Source organism: Jaculus jaculus, chromosome 9 (assembly GCF_020740685.1).
Source record: "Jaculus jaculus isolate mJacJac1 chromosome 9, mJacJac1.mat.Y.cur, whole genome shotgun sequence".
In the NCBI taxonomy this organism is placed as follows: domain Eukaryota; kingdom Metazoa; phylum Chordata; class Mammalia; order Rodentia; family Dipodidae; genus Jaculus; species Jaculus jaculus.
This window is the reverse complement of record NC_059110.1, coordinates 134,051,031-134,075,913: the sequence shown is the minus strand read 5'-3', so window position 1 is coordinate 134,075,913 and position 24,883 is coordinate 134,051,031. Positions and strand designations below refer to the sequence as shown.

Below are 24,883 nucleotides of genomic sequence, written 5' to 3'. Positions count from 1 at the left end.
AAGAGAAGTCACGAGAGAGAAATTTAGAAAGGTCTCATGGGAAACTGGCAGGTAATGTCAACAGTAGTTTGAGATTTACTATCGTCTGACTATAACATTTGAGATTCAGAAATAGAAGCTTCCGGGACAGCCATCATCTAAGGGCGTCCCTCATCTTTCTGAATTATGAAGGGCTGTGCATAAGCTCGGGAAGGAAGGTGCCATGTATGTACTCAGCCTTCAGGTTTAGCTTGACTGTCTTGGAAGATTGATCACATGTGTGTGCTCCCAATAGAAGCCACTGTTTGCGTTTTGGCTTCTCATAGCCTTTTTTGTTTCTGTATATTTTGTTTTCATTTAGTATTTATTTATTTATTTATTTATTTATTTGAGAGAGAGGGAATGGGTGCACCAAGGCCTCTAGCCGCTGCGAACAAACTCCAGATGCATGGTCACCTTATGTGGCTTATGTGGGTCCTGGGGAATCGAACTTGGGTCCTTTATTTTTGTAGGCTAGTGCCTTAACCTCTTAAGCCTCCAGTCCTACAATAGCAAGAACATACCCAGTGCTGGATGAGTTGGCCCAATCCCCCAAGAGAGACATTAATCCCTTTTAACAATGTAATATCCTATTAAAGTCACCCCCGCCCCCCATCACCACCTCCCATCTCTTTTTTTTTTGTTGTTGTTGTTTTTCGAGGTAAGGTCTCACTCTAGCTGAGGCTGACCTGGAATTCACTATGTAGTCTCAGGGTGGCCTTGAACTCACAGCAATCCTCCTACCTCTGCCTCCCAGGTGCTGGGATTAAAGGTGTGCACCACCACGCCCAGCACCTCCCATTTCTTAACACTTATATTTGGCACCACATTTGAGCATGAGGTTTGGAGAGGACACACCACATTCCCACCCAAGTGCTCACCATGTTTCTTTAGTGTGAGGAGTTATTCCGAATGTCTCACATCTCTTCTGTTGTCTTTTCTATTCAGTAGCACAGTGGTCTATCTTTGGTATATATAAGAATATTTGGCACTTAAAAGAAGACAGATTTTCAGGCTCTGCTCAAGTGCACTGAATCTGAGGCAAAGCTGAGGCCCAGCACCAGCAATAGCTGAGCTGTCCCTGGGGTTTTATATTTGCCAGACAGATTGATGTTCGAGCTCCAAGTCTGGCCCTTACCAGATATCTCCATGAGCAAGTCTTTACCACTCTAACCTCAGTGCCTCTTGTACAAAGGGCAAGATACCTGCTCATAGACCCGTTTAAGTGATTGCACCAGAGAGTATACAGACATTGAGCCTGATAAAACATTACTCAGTATATACATGTATCAGCCACTAATGGTATCCTGTTAATGTGTACAGCTTTTATCTTTCTATGTTAATTTTTAAAGGTAAAATAAAGAAGAAAAACCTCAAATCAGGGCTAGAGAGATGGTCCAGTGATTAACGACACTTACTTGCAAAGCATGATAGCCCAGGTTCGATTACCCAGTGTCCATGTAACGCCAGATAGACAAAGTGATGCATGCATCTGGAGTTCACTTGCAATGGCAAGAGGCCCTGGTGTGCTCATCCCCTCCATGTGCTGCTTTCTGTCTCTGAAATGAATAAATACAATTTTTTTTAACCCAGATCAAAGAGAACAAAAATTTTATAGTCCCTTCCACATCTGCAGTTCTGACTTAACCCTAACTTACTGAGTCCTATATACATTTATTATTTATTTACTTATTTTAAAAATCATATTTATATTTTTCAACTTTCAGGGGTTACCATAGAAAACTGAGAAACCTAAGCAGAGTGATAGACCCATAGTCACATGTAATTTTAAAGTACCCTCTAGTCCTTGTTTGTACACATACACATTTCTTTGCAGGACTGAGCTCACATCGTACATGTCTTCCATTCTCTTTCTTTTTTTTAACTTTATTTTTATTTATTTGAGAGCAAGAAAGAGGCAGAGAGAGATAGGCGTGTCAGGGCCTTCAGCCACTGCAAACGAACTCAAGACTCATGTGCCCCCTTGTACATCTCACTTACGTGGGTCCTGGGGAATCGAACTGAGGTCCTTTGGCTTTGCAGGCAAGCGCCTTAACCGCTAAGCCATCTCTCCAGCCCCATGAATTCTCATATATCATGAACACTGACTAATATCCAAGTCCCAAAGCCTTGAGAATTTTGATAATCAAGCATGTACTACCAATGAAATCAAAGATGTATTTCCTTACCCTTCATAGAAACAAAAATATCTCAGCTGGGCATGGTGGTGCACACCTTTAATCTCAGCACTTGGGAGGCAGAGGCAGGAAGATCATTGTGAGTTCGAGGCCACCCTGAGACTACATAGTTAATTCTAGGTCAGCCTAGGCCAGAGTGAAATCCTACCTCAAAAAACCAAAAAAAAAAAAAAAAAAAAAAAAAGAAAGAAAAGAAAGAAAAATATCTCAAAATCAGAATGGGCAGCAGGCCTCTGGAGATACATACTGGCAAACTTAGAACTAAATGTTATGTTCACTCAAACCCAGTTTAAATTTCAATGAGCCATAAGGCAATAAGAGTAAAGTAAGTATAATGCTTTTAGACAGCTTAGTATCAGATCTACACTATCAAAATATTTACATAAATGATGTCTCCATTTATTTGCTAACAATGTATTCATATAGCTTAGCCAAAAATTGCACCATATATCAGTAGTTATAATCAAATTGTCATTATGTAAAACTGAATGTGGGCCTATCTTCCCTTACCTTCTTTTCTAGCCCTTCTGTAACAGCTCGGAAAGTACTGATACATATTGCTTAGAGGTAGCTTAATAATGCCATTTCCGAGGTGCTTATTTTCTATTAATTTTAATAAAAAGAATTTACTAATTGTTTAATTGACTAGCTCTGTTTATCACATTATCATCTTTAAACATCTGAAAGCTTAGTGTTATGCAATAAGAACTGATAAACACAGACATGTTACCAAAACAAATTATGTCTACAGAAGCATGGTTCCAATTCGAAGCTAGTACTAGTTGCGAAGACACAAAGAGCCTCTTCCGTTCTCAGTCCACTCCGTGCGGAAAAGCAGAAAGTGCGCAGCTCCAAGGGCCAGGTTCACGAGGGTCACGCCCAGGAGACGAGCCTTCGACAAACTCTGCCGAAAGGTCAGCTGTAAAAGGGACGTTCGGTTACCAGTTTCACAACACTTTGGGCACTTTTTGGCATCAGGGACGTGTTTGCCTTCTACACAGGTAGCAGTATTAGCTAAATGCATTGACAGAACCAACAATATGCAACTCAGAGAGGTAACTTTGCAGTTTTGTTGGAGACAGTTCTTGCTTACTTAAAAGCATTTGAAATACATTATTTTTTCAAAGATCTCAAATGACTGTGGTACAACAATAATATTGAATAAATCACACACATATAATAAAGGCTACAATTTGAAACAGTGTCATAAATATGAACGTACTGTCAAGAACCCTTCTCCTTCCCACTCCTTTCTCATAGTGTCAAACCAGTGGACAAAACCCAGCACTCAACAGCCTGTTTTCAGAAGGCAATCTTTTTCTTTTTCCCCAAAGTAGGGTCTCACTCTGGCCCGGGCTGACCTGGAATTCACTATGTAGTCTCAGTCTCAGGGTGGCCTTGAACTCATGGCAGTCCTCCTACCTCTGCCTTCTGAGTGCTGGGATTAAAGGCATGCGCCACCACGCCCAGCTAGAAGGCACTCTAAAAAAATTTTTTGTAAAGCTTCAAGATAAGAATATAGATGTTTTTGTTCAGTGTCTTTTTTTCACAAACACTAGCAGTTTCTTCGTCATCTAAACAATGTGGTGTGACATTAGAATCCTTATGTGTACAGTGTGTATACAGAAAAGGAAAACGCGGTGCGCAGAGTACACAGACAAGGCGCTCTTCCCTGCCTACAGACACATCAGCGTGGAGCCCCTCCTCCCATCTCGGACTTTCTTCTCTTCACCCTCACCAGTAAAAGAGAAAACTCAATTCCATTTCTAAAAGGCAATACTTCATACTAATTTGATTCATTTTGCTCAAGAATTTAATAATCAGTTTTAGATTGCCTTCACTGTAGATCTCCTGACACAATCACCACCTCTCTTAAGAATTCACAGTAAAATGAACTCTTGAAATGGTTAAAGCTTTTATTATATTTACATTTAGTAAACATTTTTCCTATTCTATATAGTTATCTTTTCCCAGTTACCCTTATTTTCTAGGTTATCACTTCTCTTGCCTCCCCCTACCTTATTCTTGTTTTTTCAAGGTAGGGTCTCATTCCAGCCCACTCTGATTTGGAACTTACTCTGTAGTCTCAGGCTGGTCTCCAACTAACAGTGATCCTCCTACCTCTGCCTCCCAAGTGCTGGGATTTTAAAAAACGTGTGCCGCCATGCCTGGCTCTCGCTCTTTATTTTATTTTTATTTATTGATTTGACAGAGAAAGAGGGGGAGAGAGAGAGAGAATGAGAATGGGTGTGCCAGGGCCTCCAGCCACTGCAAACGAACTCCAGACGCATGTGCCTGCCTGTGCATCTGGCTTACATGGGTCCTGGGGAATCGAACCTGGGTTCTTTGGTTTTGCAGGCAAATATTTGCCTTAACCACTAAGCCATCCCTCCAGCCTCTCTCTTTTTTCTTTGAATACATTAATCAAGTCCATAATTGGGTACTCCTAAGTATTTTTTCCTGCATTAATTCTTGGATCATTTGTTTTCGTTTTCATACCTTCAGTACATTAGGTTGACTCACAGTAATAGCCTCTTTATTACCTTCATAGCCTTCAGTTCCCTTTTTTCTTCTCATGCTAGAAAATTTATTTCAAATCTCAGCCAGAGTAGCAAACTCCATCAGAGACTGTCAGGTTGGTGTGATCTGTGCACTGCAAGGGGTCTTAAGAACCGTCTAGTTCACACATCTTTTGTTTGAATCTTCTCTTTATTTATGCTGAATGATTTATGCTATTCAAGTTGAGTTTTTTTCTGTTAAGTTGGGATGTTTATCCTTGTAGTTTCTATGACCAGCGCTAGTTTTCCCTGAGACTGACTATATGGAATAAAATAGCCCAACTTCCTTGGGAATGCTCTTAAGGTATATGAAGAATGCAGTTCTGGTCAGATCTCAACTCTCCTGAGATTCATTCTTTCTCCAAGCTGTACCTTACAGTTTGGTTGGTTCCTTCAGCCATTCCTCTGGAAGCTTTTTCTTCAGTCCTTTACATCCTGTCCACATCCCTAAATTTTAATGTGTATTTATAGTCACCTTAAATTGGGAAGCCCAGGACTCAATGGAGTCCTACAAGTGTGGTCCCTGTGGTAAAGTAGACCAGAACTTACCATTGTTCAAAACATCAGCCTTCTTCTAGTGCGAGTGGATATTAACATTTTGACATCCTCATTCTGTCTTAACTCCTGTTGAATTTACTACTGAGTAAAACCCCTAATCATCTCTCATAAAACCTTATCTCTGTCTGCTGTACTCAAGTACAGGAAGCACATTTATTCTTGATAAATTTTATCTTATTAGAATAACTCCTTGCTCTTCTGTAGCAACAGCTGTCAAGGAACAGGAAAATATGTTCTTATCAGCTTATGATTTAATTGAGGCCGTAGAACATATGGTAAAATAAAAAGAACTTGTAGACAACTAAATATAGTGTCAGTCGTAACTGCGCTCAAAGTGTCTTCCGACTTGCTGTGAGAGGCACTGAGCACACGTGTTAAATAGCTTCTTCAGGGCTGGAGAGACAGCTTAGCGGTTAAGCGCTTGCCTGTGAAGCCTGAGGACTCTAGTTCGAGGCTTGATTCCCCAGGACCCATGTTAGCCAGATGCACAAGGGGACACACGCATCTGGAGTTCGGTTTTCAGTGGCTGGAGGCCCTAGCGCGCCCATTCTCTCTCTCTCTCTCTCTCTCTTTCTCTCTCTCTCTCTCTCTCTCTCAAATAAATAAAAACAAACAAACAAACAAAAATTTAAAAAAATAGCTTCTTCAGGTCTGCTCCAGACTTACTGGATTCATATTTCTTGGAGTGCTGCCTGGAAATAAGCATTTAACAAGCTCTGTAGGACCTTGATACACCTTAAAGTTGATAACTACTCCTGTCAGTATTTGAGAGGTGAGCCCAAAGATGTGATCAGCGTTAGGTAGTATTAATTAAGGAGGTGACTTTTTTTCGCCTTGCTTTGTAATCTCAGCTGCCCTCCAACACACAGCAATCCTCTTGCCTCAGCCTCAAGTGCTGGGATTACAGCCATGCACCACCCTGCCTAGCTAAGGAAGTGGTTTCTGAGGATCAGAAGAGTGTGATCTGTTAGAGTGAGCAGAAGTGCCAGGTAAGGAAGAGACAGCATACGTTGTCTGCCGGAGCAGACAGCCTGTGTCGGCTGAGCAGAGGTCCCGCAGAGCGTCAAGGGCTTCAAGCTGCGGGAAAACTAAATTTCTGAAACCACTGAGGGTACGTGCTGCCAGGTCGCAGCAGCAAGGCAGGACCTGCTGCCAAAGAAGCATGATCTTTGTCATCAAGAATTCATGAAATACCAGGCAACACCCCAGGAGGGAGTGTAAAAGGGTGGGGGTGGGCGTTAGCAAAGATTAGTTAGGAGTTGCTCCACACACCCCATCTTTAGTTCTAGGCTATCTAATGAGAAGATCTATATGAAACCTCAGTTGACTAATTTGGATATGGACCAGTCAGGTAGTAGACATGTAGCCCAGCTGCTTGGTGCTCTGGGCATGGACCTTTTTCAGCGTTATCATCATAGAACTCGAAGTGCTGTTGGCAGTTTTGAGTTGGCAGAGGCACACCTCTATTAGACAAAAAACAAAGTCTGGAAAATGGGGTCAGGAGTGAGTGGCCTTGGTCCTAAGTCTTTCCTTTCTTTTTCTTTTCTTTTTCCTTTTTTTTTTTTTTTTTTTGCTGGGGGCGGGGTGCTTGGGGGTAGGGTCTTGCTGTAGCCCAGGCTGACCTGGAATTCACTATGTAGTCTGAGGCTAGCCTCGAACTCAAAGCGATCTCCCTACCTCTGCCTCCCGAGTACTGGGATTAAAGGCATAAGCTTCCTTTTCTTAAAGACTTAGCAAGTGCACAGATGAGCAATGTCACAGTGGCCTACTGCTTTACATGCTGATTGGCAGTCTTTGACACCAATGAAAGGCCTTCCTGTACTGAGTTGGTGGGAGTTGTGTGTTCATATTATCTGTTCATGTCTGGAAAAGATAAAACTTTTTAAAAAAAGAGGAGAGAGAGTATGAAGGAGTGTACCAGGGCCTCTTGCCATTGCAAACAAACTCCAGATACATGTGTCACTTTGAGACTCTGGTTTTATGTGAATACTGAGGAATCAAACCCAGGCCTTTGGGCTTTAAAGCAAGAGCCTTTAATTGCTGAGCCATCTCCCAGCCCTAAAACTATTTCTGCAGTAATCATTCTGTAATATAAAAATGATAAGTCAGAGCTGGAGAGATGGCTCAGCAGCTAAGATGCTTGTCCATAAGGCCTAACTACCCTAGTTCAATTCCCCAGTACCTACTAGCCAGATGCACAAAGTGGTGCATGCATTTGGAGTTCATTTGCAGTGGCTGGAGGCCCTGGCACACCCATTCTCTCTATCTGCCAGGGTGGTGTTGCACACCTTTAATCGCAGCACTTGGGAGGCAGAGGTAGAAGGATCACTATGAGTTTGAGGCCACCCTGAGACTACATAGTTAATTCCAGGTCAGCCTGGGCTCAAGCAAAACGCTACCTCGAAACAACAAAAAGTGAAAGAGAACTGAGAACGCATTCATGACTAATTCCAGTAAACAGTTAAAACACAAACAAACAGAAATTGAAATGGTGAAAAATCAAGATTAAACATTAATATCAGGAGATTGTATTGTGAACAAGTGCATGCACCGTCCAAAGTTAAGCACTCCAGCCGTTCGCACACTGCACGGAGCAGCTCACAGGCCTGTGTCCTGACTTGCCACTCGTCTTGATAGCCTCCCTCCGGCAGTAGAACTGTCTGCATTGGGCTGGGAGCCACTTGGGATTCCCCCTTAATATTCAGGTTCCACTTCGCACTCCTCTTTGTGCATAGCTCCTGCTGCCCTCCTTTCCAGATGCGAATTTGCCAGCGCTCGTGGCTACTGCGTCGCCATTCTGGTTACTCTTGGGTAGAGCACCTGTTTGCTGTAGTTCTCCCCCCCGCCCTTGAATACCAAACTAGTTACTGACAGCTTTCTTCAGTGCAGCTGCCTTCTGATGACATAATAAAATAAAGAAAATAAAGAAAATTCATTTTGTAAAATAGAAGAGCTTAGCAGTACAAATCTGTCTCATTTTGCATAGTATTTTTAAAGATTATAAACAGTAAAGAGTAGTGTTTATTCCTTGTGTTGCAGAACTATGACAATGTGTGTGTGTGTGTGTGTGTGTGTGTGTGCGCGTGTGTGTGTGCGTGTGTATTTTCAATGTTTATAGCAGCTTTATTCATAATAACCTGTAAGTAGAAACAACCAAAATGTTTTACAGGCAACATATTGATCAATTTTTACCTATACAAGTCAATTAAAAAAAAAAAACAACTATTACTTTCTGGTACAACAACCCGAATTAAACTCAGCATCCAACATTATGTTAAATTAAAGAAGTCATTTGCATGACACTTCAGAAAGACAGATCTAAAGTGACTTAAAAACAGTAAGAAACACATTTAAAAACAAAAACAGGCTGGGGAGGTGGCTCAGGTTAAAGATGCTTGCTTGCAAAGCCTGACAGCCTGGGCTTCATTCCCCAGTGCCTATGGAAAGTTAGACGCACAAAGTAGGACATGCAACTGGAGCTCATTTGCAGGAGCAAGAGCCCCTGGCACAGCCATGCCAGGGAAAAACAACAAAAAAAAGGTCTTACTTTTTGTAAGAGCCACAGAGTGGGTAGGAATACCTGAGGCACAGTCTTCCTCCCCCCCTCCCCAGAGACTGACTAAGGCCTTCATGACCCCACAGTGAATAGCAACTGAGGAAGGCCCCTGGAGAAAGGGGAGTGGGGGAATATAGAGTTTAACCTTTCATAAAAATAATTTAATTTAGGCAAGCAGACTCCAGAGTCCCTACTTTTAAAAATATATTTATTTAAGAGAGAGAGAATAGACATACCAGGGTCTCTAGCCACTGCAAATGAACTCCAGACAAATACGACACCTTGTGCATCTGGCTTTATGTGGGTCCTGGGGAAACGAACCTGGGTTCTTAGATTTTGCAGGCAAATGCCTTAACCACTAAACCAACTCTCCAGCCCTTTTGCTCCCTACTGTTAACAGTATCTAGAAAACTGAGTTTATTTATCATGAAAGACTGACTTTTAATATTTTTTCTTTTTATAAACTTTTTATTGACAATTTTCATACATACAGACAATATACCATGACCATAATCCTCCCACCGCATACCCTTTTCCTCTCCCAAATCCTCTCTCCACCAAATCCCATCTTTTTTTCCAATTTGTCTCTATTCTATTCTGTTGGCATCATTTCCCCCTTCCTAGTATGCAGGTATTGTGTAGGTACTTAAGCCACTGTGAAGTCATGAATATCAAGGCCGCTTTGTGTCTGGAAGACAGTTGCAAGCGCTCCTTTGGCTCTTACATTCTTTCCGCCACCTCCTCTGCAGTGGTCTCTGGGACATGGAGAGTGTGGTAGGGCTGTCTTCGGTGCTAAGCACTCCACTGTCACTTCTCAGCACTTTGGTGTGGTGTGATTTGAGTCACCCTGGTGTCAACCACCATCGGAAAAGAGAAGCTTCTCTAACCAAAAGTGAGAGTAGCATTAATATATGGGCATAAATATAAGTCTTTAGAGGGCAGTGTGGTGGGCAAAATATATGCATTTAGCCAGACAACAGTGGTCAATTTCCCCACTAGGGCTTAGGACCTCCCTAGCCATAGGCTTTTGGATTCGCTTTTCAGTACCAGTCATGAATTCCCTCCTATAGAGCAGGCCTTAAGTCCAACCAGAGAACAGTTGGTTTTCCTCATAACAGATGTGCTAACATTGCACCAGTTGCTGGCCAGCCGTATAGCTTGCAGGGTCCACTGTTGGTCAAGACTATTGATGATTTTCTCCTCTAACAGACTTCATAGCTCCTTCCATCATCATGACAGTAGTCAACAGGGAGGAGGCTTCAAACTCAGCTCCAGCTTGATTCTTCAATGACTTGTAACTCAAGCATGTGTTATATTCAGCAGTAGGGTCTTAACCATCTCTCCTGCATATCCTGAGTATTGGAATAGGTATATACCACCATGCCTGGCTGTCCCAAGCTTTAATTCTTTATGTGCTTATGTATTTCCAAGTGTGAGAACGCTGGTTAGAAAAGTAGGTTAATAATTTTTAATGTTCTTTAGAGATTTTTACTTCATTTTCTATTAATCCAATTAAAGAGTCCTCAACCTTACACCTGACCACAAATCATACCTTTGGCCTTCTTAACAAAGTATCTTTTGAGATGCATAATTAAGTTTGGTCTTGTGGTTCAAATTCTAGAAAATACTTTTAAAACATTGTAGAGCAAGGTGGGGATAAGAGGGGAAGCTGGGGGGGGCGTGTACTGCGGAGCAAGAGTCTTAGGATGAAGCACAAGTCAGTCTTCAACTAGAGTCTTCCCAGATATAGCCTTATAGTGAGTTCCAATTTCTTCCAATCTCAAATCCTTATATTTTCATCTGTTCTGGGTTTTTTTCATTTTGTATTGTTTCTGTTTGCAGTGGTAGTCATTACATAATGTTATACTCATAGATGTGAATAGATTTTATTATATACTAACAAAATGAGAGTGAAGGTGGTCCTGCTAGAGCGGAATGAGCAGGAGAGTCAGACAAAAGCTACTCATATCACTTGTTCCTCTGAAGTATAGTTGTTGCAGTCAGGTTCGCATTGCTGGCAGAAATCACCCAAACAGGAGCAGCTTGTGGGAAAAAAAGGATTATTGTGGCTTACAGACTCAAGGGGAAGCAATGGCATGAGCAGAGGGTGGATACCCTTTGGCCAATATAAAGTGGACAACAGAAACAGGAGAGTATGCCAACCACTAGCAAGGGGGGCTGGCTATAATACCCATAAGCCCGCCCTCAACAATACACTGCCTCCTGGAGGTGTTAATTCCCAAATATCCATCAGCTGGGAACGTAGCATTCAGAACACATAAGTTTGTGGGGGACACCTGACTCAAACTACCACACCAGTCTTCACTGTGTTTTTTTTTTTAATTTTTTTTTTGTTTATTTGTATTTATTTGAGAGTGACAGGCATAGAGAGAAAGAGGCAGACAGAGAGAAAGAGAGAGAGTGGGCACGCCAGGGCCTCCAGCCACTGCAAACAAACTCCAGATGCATGCGCCCCCATGTGCATCTGGCTAACGTGGGTCCTGGGGAATCAAGCCCCAAACTGGGGTCCTTAGGCTTCACAGGCAAACGCTTAACCGCTAAGCCGTCTCTCCAGCCCTTCACTGTGTTTTACATATCTGCGCTGTCAATGATTTAGCATCCTTTCTGTGCACTAACCCTTCCTTTCACTCATCTCAGCTACTCACTCTTTGCTTATACCCAATAGTCACACCATTTGGGAGATTTCAGGTTTGACTTAGTGTTTGTTCCTTTCCTCCCGTTTTCCCTTGTTTAGTCCTGGTGCTTCTCCCATTCCTTTCTAGAGTAAGACAGACACATCCGAATCCTCCATCTAGTCTATCACTTCCTAGCCTTTTTTTGGTCATCTCTTTATCCAGCTTAGAGTTCTTGATCTAGCTCCTTCGTCCCCGCTGCATGCCCATTGGCGGTCTTGCCTCCCGTCTGTGTGAAAGCCCCGGCGGCTCCTCGTTCCCCGCCGTCGCTGTGCCGGTGCTCGGACTGCTGAATATGCTTCAGAAAAACATAAACTCGACCTGCTACCTCTGCCTCCCAAGTGCTAGGATTGAAGGCGTGCGTGCCCACCCAGCTCATGCTTTTTTCTTTTTTTTGAAAAAAAGAAAAACATAAAATCATGGTGCCTAATGTCACTATAAATTTATGAGCCTTATCTCAAACAAGCCCTCAGTGTTTTGAATAGGCATTTTCTGCTATTCTTTTTTTGTTTTGTTTTCCTAATATAATTGTAATTGACTTGCTTTCCTATGCTCAGTAGCTATTGTTTTTAATTACTCTCTCAAACCCCCAGCACTGCTTCCTCCTATCTTCCAGCTTTATCAGCATCTAGTATCCTAGGAATCGTTTTTTTGTTTTGTTTTTGAGAACGTAGAGGCATCCGAAAAAGAATTTCCTCATCTCCCCCCATGACGTGTGTTATTTGCTGAATTGGGAGAAAGAATATGATGCCATTAGCTTCGTTTACTCCTATATTCAATATAATTAGAGGGCTGGAAGTGCGCCTCGGTGGTAGAGTTAAACCTTGTGTTTGATCTCCAGCGCCAAAATTTATATTATAAATATACCATATGTGCATGAACTTGGAATTTTAAATTCCACAGCCACATATAAAGCTGCATTGGCCATTTTTGGATTATGCTTTTTCACTTCCATCTGTTTTTGTGTTACTGCAATCAAGGATTCTCAATATGTTTTTGCCTTATCCAAATAAAAAGTAGGGCTGGGTGTGGTGGCTTACTTGGGAGGCAGAGGTAAGAGGATCACTGTGAGTTCAAGGGCACCCTGAGACTACATAGTGAATTCCATGTCAGCCTGAGCTAGAGTGAGACCCTACCTCCAAAAACCAATAAATAAATAAATAAATAAATAAGAGAATTGAGCTGTGAATGTGTTCACTTCAAATTAATTTAATTGTGTTATTTACTCCATGATGCTAATCTTTAACACTCAGTTTTGGGAACAAAAAGAGAAAATGAAAACAAGAATTGTTGAAGCCAAAAAAGAAAAAAAAAACCAATGTCCTTCTATCAGCTTAGATGAAATATATATTTGTGGAACTGAATAAAAATCTACTTCTTGAACTTGCTTATATAGTTATAACAAGGAAGATAGTCTTTCAATGACCTGAATCTCATATGCTGAATTCACTTATATAATGACATCCATTTGCTCAGGCTTATTTCCCCACACAGTCTTCCAATTTCTTGTGTTCTTTCCAGACTTTTCCCTTGTTTTGTCATAACCTAGCTAGCTCTTGCTCCCCACAAGTAACAGAACCCAAGGGATAGAACCAGTTTCCTTCCTCTTCCCTTTTACTTAGCCAGTCTCTAAAGGAGAGGTGCCTTGACAAGCTATCTCCCTAAATCCTGCCTCTCGTTGCCCGAGTTTTTGAAACTGAATTTGGTGCTTGCCTATACCACTTAGAAGAAAAGGAAGGTAGCTCAAACTCAAAATGCCCTGACTCTGATCTAGAGCCCAGTGACTCCTATCAGCATGAACCTCTGATTTCTAGTATTTTGTTGTTGGTGGTGTTTTTTGGGTTTTTTTTTTTGAGGTAGGGTTTCACTCTAGCCCAGGCTGACCTGGAAGTCACTATGAAGCCTCAGGGTGGCCTCGAACTCATGGCAATTCTACCTCTGCCTCCCAAGCGCTGGGATTAAAAGCATGTGCCTCCATGTTCTGCTGTTGTTCTTTTGAGGCAGAGTCTCACTCTAGCCTAGGCTGGCCTCAAGCTCACAGCAGTCCTTTTACAAAACTCTGCCTTCCAAGGGTAGGGTTATACCTATGAGCCACCACACGTGGTTCCCTCCTGACTTTAAATCTTGTGGCCTCTTTCTGGAGTTCACCCTCTGCCCCGCAGCATGTAACCCTACTGTCATGCCCTCCTCAACCTAACCCTTTGGTGAGTGGCTGACAGTGGCACAGGCCTTGTAGTCCCCATTACTTGGGAAGCCGAGGTGGGAAGATCATTTGAGCCCAAGAATTTTATGCCATCCTGGGCCACATAATGAGACCCCCCCAATCTCTAAAATAAATATGTAATAAACTTTTGTGGCTCTTCTTGTGCCCAGGGCAAGCATTCACATGTACTGACCCAGTAGTTTTAGTCTCTTTTGTGACCTTTCAGCTGCATTTTCTACTCCCCTTACCCACCTCAAGTCAGAATGTCACTGTAGCCCAGGCTGACCTGGACTCATGCTGTAGTCGCAGGCTGGTGTGAGTTTGTGGAAATCCTCCTGCCTCAGCCTTCCGAGCGCTGGCACTAAAGGCATGTGCTACCATGCCTGGTTTCACTCTGTATTTTCAAAGAGCATTATTGTCCAAATCTGAAAGACTTTACAGCCAAAAACTTGCCCCTACTCAGCACACTGGTTTCTCCTCCTCTTGCTTGTCCTTGGTGTCTGCTGTGGCTCCTCCCCCAGGCCCCACCCTTGCCCTGGTCCTTCGCTTCTTCTTGGAGTTCCATTTTGTCTCTGAAGTTCTCCTCCTTTTCCTTTTCTTTGACTATTGCCTCTTTCCACTCATCTATTTTAGTATGCTTAGGATGTTTTCTACATCATTTTGAGTATATGAGCAATATAATTTATCATCTTCCCATCAGGTGGTCCTCTTATGTCCCCTGTCCCCCCCCTTCCACTGTGGGGCCAGTAGCTCAGAGTACACCTTCCGCCCTGTGGCACTTACATTCTTTCTGCTGCTCCTTCTACAGTGTTGCCTGAACCTGGGGGTGGGGGGGAGTGTTACAAGGCTTCTTAGTAGGGTTTTTTTGTTTTGTTTTGTTTTTTGTGAGGTAGGATCTTGCTGTAGCCCAGGCTGTCCTGGAATTTACTCAGTAGTCTCAGGCTGGCCTCAAACTCATGGCAATCCTCCTACCTCTGCCTCCCAAATGCTGGGATTGAGCTCTCAGCAACCTCTGATATGTTTCTTTCTTTTTGTTTGTTTGTTTTTGTTTTTCAAGGTAGGGTCTCACTTTAGCCCAGGCTGACCTGGAATTCACTATGGAGTCTCAAGGTCCCCTCAAACTCATGGCGATCCTTCTGTCTCTGCCTTCCAAGTACTGGGATTAAAGGCGTGCACACCCATGCCCAGCTTTGATATGTTTCTTTTTTGTAAAATTATATGTATTCTTTTTGTTGTTGTTTGTTTATTTATTTATTTATTTTTGTTTTGTTTTTTCGAGGTAGAATTTCACTCTGGCCCAGGCTGACCTGGAACTTACTTTGTAGTCTCAGGGTGGCCTTGAACTCATGGTGATCTTCCTGCCTCTGCCTTCCGAGTGCTGGAATTAGATTCAGTCTTTATTTTCAAGGGGACAGAGACAGAGCTGCTACAGATTCCAGATGCATGTCCCACTTTGTGTGTCTGGCTGTATATGGGTATTGAAGAATTAAACCCTGGGCTGTCAGGCTTTGTAAGCAAGTGCCTTCACCACGGAGTCATCTCTAGGCCCTTGATATGTTTCTTATTTTGTTTGTTTTTCTTGTGCTAATGGCCAAATGAAGGGCCTTGGGTATGCTAGGCAAGTACTCTACCACAGAGCTGTATCCTCAACCCTCAGAGATTTTTCATTTAGATTCACTGGATTGACCTCAAAGTTCTTCAAACTGCCTTAAACACTGTGTGAGCATGTCCATGTGCATTTTCACAGAGAGGCCCATGGGAAAGAGCAGGAAAAACAAGCTGGGTGTGAAGGCAGATGCCTGCGTTCTAGCACTTGGGAGGCAGAGTCAGGGCAATTAGGAGTTCACGGCCAGCCTGGGCTACATTAAGTGCTGTTTAACAAACAAACAAACAAACAAAAGAATATTGACAGTTTAAATAACTTCCATCAGTTTCTTTTCCTTTCCTACCTTCCCTTTGCTATTTAATCCCCAGGGTACTGATCTCTGAGTAGTGAAGGGATTGAAAGACATTAAAGGGAAAAAAAAAAAAAGCAGCAGCAGCAACAGCAGGCAATCCTGTAGCTAAGGATCACACACCGCTCCTCCCTGAATCACAGCCAGGCTTCAGTATCCGGGAAAGTTCAGGGAAAGCTGGGCATCACCTTGGAGAAGGGTGTCTTCTGAAGGCCTCGGGACCCAGAAGACTTGGCGTGCTGAGAAAGTTCAACTGGAAAGAACCCAGAGTTAGCTCGTGAGTCAGTGTCTCCAGAAAAAAAAAAGCCAAAAGCTTTCCTCCAGCATCTCTTCCGCCTTCTTCATTAGCGTTCTCCGGTCCTTCTCATTCCTGGAAGCTTGTATCTCATCACCTGTGAAGAAGTTAAAACTCACGGGCATGGTGTGGAGGACTGCCACAGTTAGCCCGCCAGTCCTGTCTCCAAGCGCCCCTCAAAGCTCCAGTCACAGCACGTCACCAGTGGTGCCTGTGTTTGTACCTTTGACCTGTTCAGTTTCTTTTTATTCATTTAAAATTTTGTTTATTGTTGACAACTTCTATAATTATAGACAACAAACCATGACAATTCCCTCCTCCCTTGCTTCCCCTCACAACTCCACTCTCGTCACACCCCGTCCGTCAGTCTCCCTTTTATTTTGATGTCACGATCTTTTCCTCCTATTATGATGGTCTTGTGTAGGTAGTGACGGGCACGGTGAGGTCATGGATGCCCAGGCCCTTTTGTGTCTGGAAGAGTACATTGCAAGCAGTCATACCCTATCTTTGGCTCTTAAATTCTTTCCGCCACTCTTCTGCCATGGACCCTGAGCCTTGGGAGGTGTGATAGAGATGTGTTTCTGCTGAGCACTCCTCTTTCTCCTCTTCTCAGCCCTATTGTGCCTTTTGAGTCATCTTAGAGGTCACTGCCATCTGGGAAGAGAAGCTTCTCTAACGAAAAATGAGAGTAGCATTAATATATGGGTATGAACATTAAGAAAAGTGCTTACCTGGCATTTTGGTGAGCATAATACATGCATTTAGCCAGATACCAGCAGGTATTATACCCCTAGGGCTCATGACTTTCCCTGTCATAGGTTTTCAGTATCAGGCATGTGTTCCCTCCTGTGGAGAGGGCCTCCAGTCCAATTAGAGAGCGGCTGGTTTCCCCCATAACAGACATGCCACTATTGGACCAATTGGCTCATGTGACTGGCTGGCCCAACTTAAGGCTTGCAGTGTCCTCTGTTGAGTATCTCCACTGATAACTTCTGTCTCTCCCATGGAGCTGCATGTAGCATAGCTTTTTCCAGCTTTCTGTCAACTGGTCTACATGGAAGAGATTTTCAGCTCAGGTCCAGCAGGATTTCCCAGTGGCCTTGCAGCCCAAGTATATGGAGTCTTCAGCAATAGGGTCTTACCATCTATTCCTGGTAGGAAACCAAGAGCTTTGGCAATGGCTTGTAATGTTTGGGGGGTATCAGGGACACCTCCCTGGCCAACAAATCACTGGAAAGTATACCATCCCTAGCACTAAAAATTTTCTATTAACAATTGATGGGTTTTGGATGCACCATTATCCATCAAAGTAGGTTTCCATATGGCTTATTCATACCCTCTTAGATTTTGATTAACCTTCCCCTCACTCTTTCTTTACTTAATCTCTTCCCTTTAATCTCTTAGTGGCATTGCCCAGTCATGAACATCTACTCACTCTTCCAGGCCCACAGCCAAGGTTAACTCATTCCCTGTCCACCTCTAATTTTCTACCACCATGCTTGGCAGGATCAGTCTCTCTTGGCTAGAGTTCAAAGATACTTCATACATGTCTCTGATAGGTCATATTATCGTGTAGAAGCTTATGTTTATTTCTGTCTTGCCTACTGAGCCAGGAGCTCCCTGCAGTTCAGGGACTGCCTTGTGCACACTTGTATTCTTAACACTCACCTTGGTGCCTCGCATAAATAGGAGCTTAACACATGTTTGTTGAATGGAAGTAGTTTTTATGACTCATTTAAAATTAGAGATTAATGTTTATATAACAAATCAAGAAAGACTACAATGATAGTAGTAATAACAAAGTTCCATTTCTACTGCTTATTCAAGTAGCTGATTTCTTTGTGGAAGTAAATTTTGAAAATATTCACATCAGGGCTGGGAGATGGCTCAGTGATTAAATAGTTACTTGCAAAGCCTGATGGCCCAGGTTTGATTCCCCAGAAGCCCCATGAATACAGATATATAAAGTGGCACACGCGTCTGGAGTTTGTTTGCGGCAGCAGGAGGCCCGTTGCGCCCATGTTCTCTCTCTCAGATAAGTATTTAAAATGTGTTTTTTAAAAATGCAAAAGGGTGAAAATGTTCATATCAGTGTATATTTAGTATTTATTTGCAAGCAGAGAGAGAGCAAAAAGAGACAGACAGAATGGGCATGGCAGGAGGTCCAGCCACTCCAGATGCAGGTACTATCTGGCTTTACGTGGGTGCTGGGGAATTGAACTTGGATCATCAGGCTTTGCAGGCAAGCACTTTAATTGTGTTTTTGATGTACTTACTTGAGATTCTGGAAGAATTCTAGTACTAATACAGCCTAAGGCTTCAAAGATGAACTTCAGATGCATGTACCACCTAGTGCATCTGGCTTATGTGGGTCCTGGGGAATTGAACCTGGGTCCTTTGGCTTTGCAAGCACATGTGTTAGCCACTAAGCCATCTCTTTGGCCCCCTTTAGATGTCTAATTCAGTTCAGTAGTGAAAGAAAGTTCTGTCTCATAAATTCAGAGTTTCAAATAATTTTGAGATAGTCTTTTCTTCCTCATATTCTTTGAGTTTTGGAGAAAAAGAATCAACAGTTTATGCATTTGAGCCTTTATTAAGATATATTATAGGCTAGACACTTGTGCTGCATGTCATGATTCAAGTTTAGTAGGACACCACTTTCCTTTAAATAATACACCATGTAGGAGACAAGATATGTAAGTGGTTGTAACATCAAGCTCTGAGAAGGAAGAAGAGCCTCATTTGAGAAGCAGGGTGAGGGCTGAGCGCGCGGCTGCAGGCTAGTTTGTGGAGAACCAGAGCGCTGAAGGGGTCTGTGATTGAGTCTCTTTTCACACGTAAGTGAAGCAGGCATCTAGGTCACCTCCGAGAACCAGTGACATAAAGTCGCTCTTGAGGAGAACAGTGAGGATTTCAATAATTCATAAGGAGAATTAGAAGAAAGAAGACATAGACAAGTGAAAGGTGGCATGTGGCATGGAGGAAGTGGTGAGGGCAGTGCTGAAATTGGATAGCAGGGGCAGGGGAGCGTGCCAGTCAGCAGTGGCATCACTTTCTTGGCTGTGCTCTGGGTCCAGTGAGTAGGGCAATAAAGCCATGTTGTGGTCAGGGTTCATGGGGTGAGTATAACAGAAGGATAAGAAGGCCAGGAAGTTAAGAGTCTTTCTTAAAAAAAAAAAAAAAGGCATTATTTGTTGGGAAGTCTGGCTAAGAAGAAGTTGATAAACTTGGAGAAAATGAGAAAGCCAAAACACCAGAGGATAAGGCCTGATTCTTCGTAGACACCCAACAAATCTGCTCTCCTTTCACTGTGCCTCTTGCACACCACTTGCCTCTGCTGTGATTTGTGCATAAAAGCTGCTTCAAATCATGATGGTGGTGATGGCTTAAAGAGGAAGGCCAGGAGGCGCTTTGCAAGGTTGTCACCCAGAGACAGGGATGCTGGCAACACTTGGTGATGCTGCTCTCTAGGAGACAGGCAAGGCTTAGTCCCTCATTGCCGTACCTGTCTTGCTTAAGGAAGGGGCCAGAGGCCACAGGTGTTTTATTGTTCATGGTGCTTTGGGCAGGAATTTGCACGGCGATAACAAAGGGTATGATGCTGATCCTTCCAAAGGTTTTGGGAACAAGCTGAGGAGAAGATTCAGCGGGTAAGAGCCCTTGCCGTGGAAGCATGGTGGCTGGAGTTTGGACCCCAGCACTCATGTGAGAAGCCAGGAGTCGCTGCACATGCCTGTCACCTCGGTGCACGGGACGGTGGAGACAAGCTGGTCACTGGGGTGCCCTGTGCAGCCAGTCTGCTGAAAAGTGGCCAACTCCCAGTCCAGTGACAACTCTGTCTCAAGGAAGTAAGGCATAAGGACAGTAGCGAGCACTGCACGTCTTCCTGCAGCCTCTGCACGTGTGCATGGGCATGTAAAGCTAGACACGTGTATTCACTCACCCCGACCACATGCTACACACACACTAAAAAGCGTTTCCAGTATGTTCCCTTTCTCCCTGTGAGCTTAACCATTAGTATAGACCTTATTATTTTCAAAGATTTTTGGTTTGGTTTGGTTTTTTGAGGTAATGTCTTGCTCTAGCCCAGGCTGACCTGGAATTCACTAAGTAGTCTCAGGGTGGCCTTGAATACTCAGCGGTCCTCCTGCCTCTGCCTCCTGAGTACTGGGATTAAAGGCGTGTGCCACCATACCTGGCCTTATTTTCAAAGATTTTAAAGTAAGACTTTTCCTTTTTAAGATTTTATTTATTTGCTTGTGCATATGTATGTGTGTGCACCAGGTCTCCTGCCACTATAAACAAATACCACACACATGCATCACCTTTTGTGTCTGGGGAATTGAACCCAGGCTATCAGGCTTTGTAAGCAAGCACCTTTAGCTGCTGAACCACCTCCTCAACCCTAAAGTCTTTTCTTGGCATAAAGAATTTACATAAGGGCTGGGGAGATGGCTTAGCAGTGAAGGCACTTGCCTGTGAAGCCTAAAGGACCCATGTTGAACTCTCCAGATCCCATGCACAAAGGTGAGGCAAGCGCAAGGTGGCTCATATGATGGTGGATACATGGCGGAAGCGTCTGAAGTTTGATTGCAGTGGCTGAGGCCCTGGCATGCCAATTCTCTGTCTCTCCTATCTTTGTCTCTTTCGCTGTCTCTAACATAAAAAATAATGTAAAATAAATAATTTTTAAGAAGATATTATATAAGGACTGTAGTGGCAACCCAAAGGAACTTCCTCCTCAGAATCTAGTTTCTAGTAGAGTTGGTTGTGTTTTGTGATTTATTTCATTTGACCTGTCAGATAAATCATTGGATATCATTTTTTCTCTTCAAGTGAGAACAAACCATTTTCCATGGGAACATGTTATATTATGTTTTCAGAGATTTTTTTTTACCGTAATGATAAGAGTAACACTGGAATCTAATAACTGGTCATTTCACAGAGTACTTTTAGTATAGTACAAAGGAAAAATAACCATCAAAAAGAAGCTATTCTGCTGGGCATGGTGGCACACACCTCTAATACCAGCACTTGGGAGGCAGAGGTAGGAGGATCACTGTGAGTTCAAGGCCACCCTGAGACTACACAGTGAATTCCAGGTCAGCCTGGGTTAGAGCGAAACCCTACCTCAAAAAAACAAAGGAAGCTATTCACCATAGCTGTGAAACTGCTAGTGAAGTGAGCATCCCCAGAGGAGTCAGTGGACACAGTCCCTCATCGAAGAAAGGGGCAAATACTCGTGTAGCGTTGCCTGGAGAAGCCCTGGGGAGGCTCAAGCACCAGTCTTGTTGCTGTGGCCTGTTAATGGCATCCTTAAGGCAATTAGCAAGGCTTGCTTAGAAGATAATTAATACTGTTTTCTGAAGCTTCATTTTCATCTGGATAGCGACAAAGAAGCAACTATGTGCCTCACTTGACTTTAGTGCCATGAAGTAAGACATGTAACTTTTTCCACAAAATTGCTGGCATTCACCTAGACCTCAGGTCCTCTGTACCCATCCAACTCAGACAAGCTTGCTCCTTTTCAAGCACTTGTTTTAGCTGGTGGGGGGCCTGTTATCCTGTGACTAAATATAGTTTCTATGGCCTAATGTATCATGATAGATTTGTTTCCAGTTATATTTGCCTCCAAGCAGATTTTCTCCTAACCTTAAAGGATAATGAGAATAAGTAATATTTTCTAATTAAGATATTTAGGTCAATGAAACATTTTTAGAACAATTAAACTTGTAACTGGCTGCTGCTTTTTTCTCTTCAAACATTAGTAAAGTATTGGAATTATTTCTGGTTATTCTATTTTAAAAAGATAGCATATGTTCAACATGCATTATGTGCATGTATAAAAATTGTCAATAAAAATAAAATGATTGTTTTCTCAAGGTAGGCTGTCACTCTAGCCCAGGCTGATCTGGAACTTACTCTGTAGTCCCAGGCTGGCCTTGAACTCAATGGTAATCCTCCTACTTCTGCCTCCCAAGTGTTTGTATGCACCACCACACCCAGCTTAAACTCTTTTGTTTGTTTGTTTTTCGAGGTAGGATTTCACTCTAGCCCAGGCTGACCTGGAATTCACTATGTAGTCTCAGGGTGGCCTCGAACTCACGGTGATCCTTTTACCTCTGCCTCTCAAGTGCTGGGATTTAAGGCATGCACCTCCATGCCTGACTTTAAACTCTTTTTTTTTAAAAAAAAATTTTGTTTATTTTTATTTATTTATTTGAGATCGACAGATAGAGAGAGAAAGCCATATATATAGAGAGAATGGGCATGCCAGGGCTTCCAGCCACTGCAAACAAACTCCAGAAGCATGTGCCCCCTTGTGCATCTGGCTAATGTGGGTCCTGGGGAATTGAGCCTTGAACCAGTGTCCTTAGGCTTCACAGGCAAGTGCTTAACCGCTAAGCCATCTCTCCAGCCCTAAACTCTTTTTTTTTTTTTAAAAAGAGGCTTAACTGTTCATTCTGCTCAGTCCATGGTACATGGACACTAATATCTGTAAGATAGCATCAGGAAAAGCAGTCCTTTAGACATCTTACTTGTATTTTAGATAGTTGGTTTGAAATTTGTTTCTTCTCCTTTGCAGGTTGTAAGCATGTTAAAGGCATCCTGTTATATGGACCCCCAGGCTGTGGTAAGACTCTGTTGGCCCGGCAGATTGGCAAGATGTTAAATGCCAGGGAGCCCAAAGTGGTCAATGGGCCAGAAATCCTTAACAAGTATGTGGGAGAATCGGAGGCTAACATCCGTAAACTTTTTGCTGATGCCGAAGAGGAGCAAAGGAGGGTAATGTGACTATAAATGTAAAATCAACAATTTTTTATCACTTATATGAGAGTAAAACCCAGAGATAGAGGCAGACTTGCTTCTGTGATCTCTATGTTGAAACAACTTACAAGTAAAATTTACTTGATATCTAGTTTGTGTATGATACTGTCCCAGATATTATGTGGGATTTACATGATATGTCATTTTCGCCGGGCAGGGTGGCGCATGCCTTTAATCCCAGCATTCGGGAGGCAGAAGTAGGATGATCATTGTGAGTTCAAGATTGCCTGAGACTACATAGTGAAATTCAGGTCAGCCTGGGCTAGAGTGAGACCCTACCTCAAAAAAACCAAAAAAAAAAAAAGTCATTTTCCATGTGTTCATAATACAAAGGGAGGCTACATGCATACATGTGTCTTTTCTACATAAAGAAAACTACTTTAGCTGGAGAGATGGCTTAGCGGTCAAGGCATTTGCCTATGTAGCCAAGGGAGCCAGGTTCGATTCCCCAGGTTCCACGTAATCCAGATGCACAAGATGGCGCGTGCATCTGGAGCTCATTTGCACTGGCTGGAAGCCGTTTTTTCTCTCTCTCCCTCGCTCTTCTGTCTTTAATAAATAAAACTTTAAAAACTTAAAAAAAGAGAAAACTACTTTATACTAGCCAACCTAGTTTAGGAGTAGCAGCATTGAGTTGTCAATGCTCAAATAAGTAGCTGGATTTGGGCCTTGGGGGGAAAAAAATTTTAAACCAGACCTGAATTTATTAACTGTAGTGGCTAGTTTTATGTGTCTTCTTTTTTTTTTTTTTTTTTTTTTTTTTTTTTGGTTTTTCGAGGTAGGGTCTCACTGTGGTCCAGGCTGACCTGGAATTAACTCTGTAGTCTCAGGGTGGCCTTGAACTCACGGCGATCCTCCTACCTCTGCCTCCCGAGTGCTGGGATTAAAGGCGTGCGCCACCACGCCCGGCTTTATGTGTCTTCTTGACTAGGACACATGGGTATTTGGGTATGCATCCTGGGTGGGTCTATGAGGTAGTTTCTGAATGAAATGAACTTGTGAATAGAATTTTTATTAAATATTTATTTACTTATTTATTTGACAGAGAAAAAGAGGCAGAGAGAGAGAGAGACTGAGAATGGGTGCACCAGGGCCTCCAGCCATTGCAAATGAACTCCAGATGCATGTGCCACCTTGTGCATCTGGCTAATGTGGGTCCTGGGGAATCAAACCTGGATCCTTTGACTGTGCAGGCAAACGCCTTAACTGCTAAGCCATCTCTCCAACTTGTGAATAGAATTTTTACAGGCTACGTAAGGAAATCATCCTTCCTAATGTGAACAGGTCCCATCCAATCCATTTAAGACTAGCATCTGTCCTCTCAACAGAAATGTAAAACAGGAACCTGCTGAATCTAGCTGAAGGGACTGAGAAAAACTAGATTTAAAAAGCATACGAGTGGTGGGCTGATGGCTCAGCGGGTGAAATGCCCACTACTCAACCCTGAGTTCTTGAGCTCCGTCCTCAGACCCCTCATAGGACGCTGGGCACTTGAGTGGGCTTCTGTAGTCCTAACAGCCTGGCAGTGAGATGGGAGGTGGAGATGGAATTTCCTGGAAGCTCTCAGTGAGCACAGCAAAAACAGCAGCAGCAGAGTGAGGTCCAGAGACTCTTCCTCAGAGTGAAGTAGTGACGGGGAGGACAAACTGAAAAATTGTCCCCTGACCTTCAAACATGCCATGTGTGTGTGAACACACACACGCACAGATGCATTCAAATTTTTTATTCTTTTTTTGGTTTTTGAGGTAGGGTCTCACTCTAGCCCAGGCTGACTTGGAATTCACTATGTAGTCTCAGGCTGGCCTCAAACTCACAACAATCCTCCTCTCTCTGCCTCCCGAGTGCTGGGATTAAAGGCGTGCACAACCATACTTGGCTCAAAAACTTTTTAGCAATTATGAGATGTTGGGTTAGGGATATAGCCCAGTGACAGAGCACTTGTTTAGCATACATGAGACCTTAAGTTTAATTGCCAGCATTGTATAAATAAATAAATAAGATCAGTAAATAAACAGTTATAT

At 43.0% G+C, this 24,883-nt stretch overlaps 1 protein-coding gene across 1 annotated transcript in view; it reads left to right on the top strand.

Moving 5' to 3' along the window:
* Positions 1-24,883, top strand: part of Nsf (N-ethylmaleimide sensitive factor, vesicle fusing ATPase) — a 176,465-nt gene that overhangs the window by 69,167 nt on the left and 82,415 nt on the right. Inside the window, exon 9 of the mRNA XM_045158691.1 lies at positions 22,621-22,820. Within this exon, the coding sequence (XP_045014626.1) occupies positions 22,621-22,820 (200 nt within the window). The remainder of the gene's footprint in view (positions 1-22,620; positions 22,821-24,883) is intronic.